This window comes from Rattus rattus, chromosome 6 (assembly GCF_011064425.1).
Source record: "Rattus rattus isolate New Zealand chromosome 6, Rrattus_CSIRO_v1, whole genome shotgun sequence".
In the NCBI taxonomy this organism is placed as follows: domain Eukaryota; kingdom Metazoa; phylum Chordata; class Mammalia; order Rodentia; family Muridae; genus Rattus; species Rattus rattus.
In genome coordinates, this window is record NC_046159.1 from 89,010,044 (window position 1) to 89,016,279 (window position 6,236).

The window sequence follows — 6,236 nt, forward strand, 5'->3', positions numbered from 1 at the left end:
TTACATCATCAGAGGTCTAATGGGGAAGTAGGGCTGGGAGGGCTAGAATGAAGGACCAGAAGGCTTGATGTCTGTGTTCCAGCCTTACCTCAGCATAGGCAGAAGATGATTCCTTGGTGGGGCTAAGTGGATATTATGGGTCATTGGTGCCTGCAACAGAGCAAGTCCTGGAGAGAACGGAACACAACGCCGCTCTAAGATCAACGTTTCCTCCCTCAGTGTCTCAGCAGTGATTTTTGGGAGGGCCTTATTGCTAGTGAGTAGTAGCACTTAGAGTCTTTTGGAAGAAGACTGGGTTTGCTGCTAAATTTACTATCCCAGCTTTCCCCCTGCTGGTGGCTGGCATCCCTAAGGATGATTGACCGGAAATGCATCTCTACATAGCAAGGACTCCTCTGGCTGGGCAGAACTGTCTGACTGATTACACGGAGCTGGAGTTCAAGGAGGAGCCTAACAGAGAACTTTGGGCAAGTGTAAATTTGGAGACTTGGAGGGATTAAACTAAGTGTGGGTTATTCTCCTGTGCACGTGGAGGTCAGAGGTCAACCTCAGGTACTGTGACTCAGTAGCCATCTTCCTTGTTCTTTGAGGCAGGGTCTGTCCTTGAGACCTGAGGCTCACCAAGCAGGCTAGGCTGCCTCCCTGTGCTGGCATCACACGCTCTCCTAACCGTGCCCAGCTTTCCAGATGGGTTCTGGGGATCAAACCCAGGTTCTCATGTTTGTTCTGCAAGCAGTGTATTGACTTAGCCACCTCCCTAGACCCCACCCACCCTGACCCTGTCATTTGCAACCCCAAGTGTTCTGGAAAGAAACACTATGTAAGTCATAAGCCCACTACTGTCACATGACTAGAAGGTGATGAATCTAAGTTCAAAGTCCATGCTCTGAAAGATGAGCTTAGTCCCTAACAGGTCCCATAGAACGAGTGGACAAGAGATGACAGTGCAGATCTCAACGCCCAGCCGGGGATGGGTTAATCCCTTAGGGAGTGTGTGGATGTTCGACAGAGGCTCTCTGCAGACACCGTCCTCCAGCTTAATGCTAACAGGGGAGTTTTCACATTCCGAGGAGTGTTTGTCGAACACAAGGAGTTTCTTCAGTCTTCTTCCAATAGGAGCTACGGAGGACAAAGCTTTCAAGAAAATAAAGACGACATGAGAGACACGAGGGATCATTCATTGCTGGGTTCCTCCTTTGTCTGAGGGCTTTTAACTCATTGGGACAGCACCTCCCCAGAGGAACAAACACCTGGGACCTCACCTATGCTGAAAGTTCTGTGGTGGGAAACGAAGCACACTTGTCTGAACGTTCATTTTGCCCTCGGGTTTTTTGCTTTCTGTCTATTTTTATGGAAACTGACAAGCTTTTATTCTGAGCAGTAAGTGACCTTGACAAAAGCTGGCTTTACCCCGCAGAACTTTTGAGGCTGTAGCGGTCAGATGGACACACCTGATTAATATTTACTTCACACCCTATTCCCTGCTGTTTATTTTGACCTGCATAACTTGCTTGCATTAGCCTGTGCTGACTCTTGCTGCCAGCAGCCCGTCCTGCAGTTCTTTTTTTTTTTAATGGCAGCCTTCACACAAAAGTAATTCACGGTATGGAATGAGCCAAGTTAACACAGTAAAAACTAAAAGTATTTTTGTTTACTCATGATTGAACTGCAGGGAGACTCCAAGGCACTGTCCTTCCAATGCCCATCAGTGAACCAGTCTAAAGGCTGAGCACAGCATCGAAACTTCATTCAGAAAAACTGCGTTGTGAAAGAATTTCTTTTTTTTTTTTTTTTTTTTTTTTTTTTTTTTTTTTTTACAGAATCTAAAAAGCACAGGAGATTTTGCTGACTGAAACATGACTTTCTTTTCACAGGGTAATTGACTTGGGGATGGAAGAATAACCTGTTTGATGGGGGAAATTATCTCCTTGAAATACCGTTCTCCCAGCGAGGTCTTGCTACCTGGGGCTGTTGGGCTGGGGTAGGGTGGGAACAGAACTCTGCAGCTTATGTGCGTGTCTGAGGGTGTGTAACTGCTCCTCTCTGTAGAGTCGTAAATTAGACCCTCGTTTTAAGATTCATTTTCTTTAGAGAGGAAGTCCGTGTGAATTAGCTACATATATTTAAAGAACTTTTGTTCGGTATGCAAAACATAGAGCATAACTTGGAATAAAAATTTCCCTTTGTACATTTCTACATCAAGTATGCAAAGACTGGCCTCAATGGCCAACAGGACAAACAATACGCATCCTTTCAAAGGGAACCGCTGGAGCTTGGCTCTTGAAAGAACCGAGTTTCACTGCCAAGGTTCTGCACTGGCCTGCACACGCCACACCGGTCCTGAGTTAACCTAGTCATAAACACGCACAGCAAAGCTTGGTCATGAAAGAATGAGCTTTAACTTAGGAACTGTTCCTCCCCGTGTTCCCCTGCAGTAAATTAGCCTAGAGCACAACCAATATTATCAAAAAAGGGCCCATTTAAGGAGGCTGGTCCTTGAAGAGTGAATTACACTTATGTTTTTTAAAAGAGTTTTTATTTATTTTATATATGTGAGTACACTGTCCCTCTCTATAGACACATCAGAAGAGGGCCTTGGATCCCATTACAGGTGGTTGTGAGCCACCATGTGGTTGCTGGGAATTGAACTCAGGACCTCTGGAAGAGCAGTCAGTGCTCTTATCCACTGAGCCATCTCTCCAGCCCTACACTTATGTCTTAATCAGCCACTTAGTGGCTTGTGGCAGGGGTGGTGACATCTAAGGAGATGCTTCAGACTAGGTTTGGTACAAGAGCAAAGACCCCCAAGCCAGCAGCAATCTGATGGCAGGTTAAAAAACCGCATCATACTCTGAAAACACTGTTACTGGGCTGAGGTGATGGTCGTGTAGCTCCCATCCCCCCACACGCAGAGGAAGGAGCACAGTAATCACTCTTGCAAAAATATGAATAAAGAGTGGTAAACAAAACCCTTCCAGGACCGTGCAACATATCTGCCCCCATTTCATGTTTAATAGTCTCTTTGTGGGAATCCAAATGAGAGACCAGAATGTTTCTCCCCCAAACTTACAGGTGCCAAGTGGGGTAACGTAGGTGGCAACTATTAGACTTCTTTTAAATGCTTATAGTTACGGATGTAGTCATAATGTTTTAGAAATTCTTTAACGAAAGTGACCACCCCTCTCTTAGCAAAATACAGTTTAGGCATCAGAAAGGCCATCCCTCAGGTACTGCTAGAAAAAGTTCAAGATGTGAGGGCAGAGAACCCAGTCCCTCCTCTCTTCTAGAAGCCAGTTTGGCTGTCTTATCCAACGGAGTCTTCGTCTAATTCCCTTTACCCTACCAGTTCCCATGGTCTAGCCCGCCGTGCTCGAGATGCCAATCATGCTGCACTGCTCTTTACCTTGTCTCGTGGTAAAATTCGATAGCATCTCATGACCACCATCTTATTATCGTCATTGGCAGAGTCAGAGCCTCACTATGAAGCTCAGCTTGTCCTGCCTCAGGCCTCGGAGTGCTGGAATTACAGGCATGTAACTTTGTACCGGCTCTGAACCTCCACCTCTTTCTGAGAGAGAGAGAGAGAGAGAGAGAGAGAGAGAGAGAGAGAGAGAGAGAGAGAGAGAGAGTTTCAGGGTGGCCTAGCATTTACAGCAACCCTGAGCTTTGGCTTCTCGGGTGCACTGAGTGGGTGTGATTCTGCCCTCTGCACACCCAGATGTGCTCTGTTCTTCAGGGTCATTGTGTTGGCTGGTCATCTAGATGGGGGTGTGCTTATATAATATGCTTTGCAGAGCTCCTCCCTGTCTCTGTCCTTAGGCAGAACATCTTTTGAGCATGTATAGTAAATTATTTATCAAAACCATGCTAGGAAGTGGTCATGGCTGCCCTGGAGAAACTGAGATACAGATCTGCCATGTAACCTTCCCAAGGATGCAGACCGAGAAATAGCTAGGATACAAGTCGGAAGATTAGATACAGAGCCCATGCACTGTGCTACTGATAGGTCATTTCTCCTGGTCGGTGAAATGAGCCAATTTAAGCCAATTTGGTTATATTAAAGACAGATTTATTGGGACGCTGCTCTCAGGCGAGTACACTGGCCCCAAGGACCAGGGCCAGGGAAACCACCATAGGAAAGGGGTGGAATAGAAGGAAAAAGAAAGAGAAAGGAAAAGAGGCATACTGAGAGAAAGGACACACACACACACACACACACACACACACAGAGAGAGAGAGAGAGAGAGAGAGAGAGAGAGAGAGAGAGAGAGAGAGAGAGAGAGAGAGAGAGAGAGAGAGATTCCTGAGCTGGAAAGTTTAGGGTTGGGGTGGGGGCAGAGTATGCCAGGTACAGACTGAGAGATGCTGGGAGAACCTGGAAGCCAGATCTGCTTCGGAATGTCAAATATGTACCCTGGTCCCTTGTCCCGGGTCTGAAACCAAACATCTCAGCCTTTTGTTGATTATAAATGATAAGGGGTGCAGTGATCATCCATCCATGACTACTTTCTGCTGATATTGGGGTGCAGTTTTAGAGCTTGAGCAAAAAGCTGGGATGTCGGCCAAATTCAGAAAGAGCTGGCTGTTTTATTGTCGTCCAGGTTTTGGGACCATCTTGGGGTAGGAGCGAATAGGCCCAGTTGAAGCAGTCTGTGAGGTGGGGTCAGAGTACTTGTCGGTAATTATTTTGGAGCTTCCCTGGATGTAGATTCTGAGAGAACACCTGGATGTTAGGGACAGAAGCTAAAGTTTATGGGGAAAACCATTTTTGGTGTACATTTGGTCTCGTCAGTTGGTGGGGAGGTAGACGGTCCTGCCAGAGGTATGTACAACAAGTTTGGGAGGAGGCAGATATTAATTCGAAGTGGGCAGCCACAAGATGGGCCAAGAAAATTGATGCCAGGTAGGGACTGAGGGATGCTGGGGGAACCTGGAAGTCAGAAGTCAGGTCTGCTTTGGTATGTAAAATACGTACCTCAGTCCCTTGCCCAGGGTCTGAAACCAACTACCAACTTGTCTTCTCTAGTAGTAACATTTACAGAATCATCACGAGGGACCAGCTATGCTAAGTAATTTGACACCGTATTTCACTGCTAAAACTGCCTAGAGTTTTTGCTGGCTTAGAGGCGATTCTGCTAGGCCCCGCCCAGGGACCTAGCAAAGGCTTACGTCATCATCTAGCGCCATTACCTGGCAGTTGTGGCTTACAAAAGCACTACTCATCACCCCAGTGCTCTCTCCTCTGTCTCCCCTTCTCTGCCAGCATCACTCTGCCCCTTTCTGTCTTCCTATACACTGTCTTTCCCTCCCTTTCCCCCAAATAAATCTCCTCTCTACCAGTCTGTCGCATGGTATGATTTCTCAGGGGGGTTGCCTTGGCACGGGCCCCGGCATGTAACCCCCATCCCGCCCCGCCTCATTATACTTCATAGCAGTAATGTCTGTATTTTTTTTAAAAATTAGTTTCCTTTTCTGTAAAATGTATTTCTGTAAAAATACCAATAATCTTGTACTGATTTACTATTTCATCTTACTGTAATAGAACATGTGAGGACACCCTAATGGCTTACATCTCATTTCATTCAGAAGTGAGCTGCTGAGAATTTGTGTTACACGCTTTCGTGTCTCCAGCATGGAGTGTGGAGTCAGCACCACATGAGAATCTCTAAGATATTTGAAGAATGAATGGATACTTCTCCTGGTCAGATTGTAAAGATGGCAGGGTGATATACAAATGCAAATCTGGTTTATGGCGGCCACTGTAGTCTGCTTTCTGGTGAGGAGGAGGTTCCCTTTTCTGGGCATGATAAATACTTTTACAGTGGTCTCCTACTTCCTTGTCCTTGCCTATGCTACCCAGCCAGAGGCACCTTTTCTTTTTGTTTCGTTTTTTGTTTTGTTTGTTTGTTTTGTTTTTTGGTTTTTTGTTTGTTTGTTTTTGACTATTTCCAGGGTAAGAGAAGGCCACTTTTTTCTATTCTACTTTTGGATTAAGCTTTCCAATTGAAGGTGCCAAGAGTGGTCTGTCCTTATAAAGTAAGAATAATGAATGAAACATGGACATATTCATACATACAGAGCTGGGAAGAGCCTTAGATGCCAGGCGAGTGGATCAGAATGCAGTACTATGACGGTTAACTTGAGATATTTTGACTTGATATTTTATGTGCACTGTTTTATGTACAGCTGTACATCTGTGCACCAATTTCAGGCTTGATTCCTGCAAAGGCCAGAGA

At 45.8% G+C, this 6,236-nt stretch overlaps 1 protein-coding gene across 1 annotated transcript in view; it reads left to right on the forward strand.

The window, feature by feature from the left end:
* Nucleotides 1–368: 368 nt before the first annotated feature.
* Nucleotides 369–6,236, forward strand: part of LOC116904375 (glyceraldehyde-3-phosphate dehydrogenase-like) — a 10,636-nt gene continuing 4,768 nt past the window's right edge. The window contains exon 1 of the mRNA XM_032907248.1: nucleotides 369–467. Coding sequence (XP_032763139.1) covers nucleotides 369–467 — 99 coding nt within the window. The remainder of the gene's footprint in view (nucleotides 468–6,236) is intronic.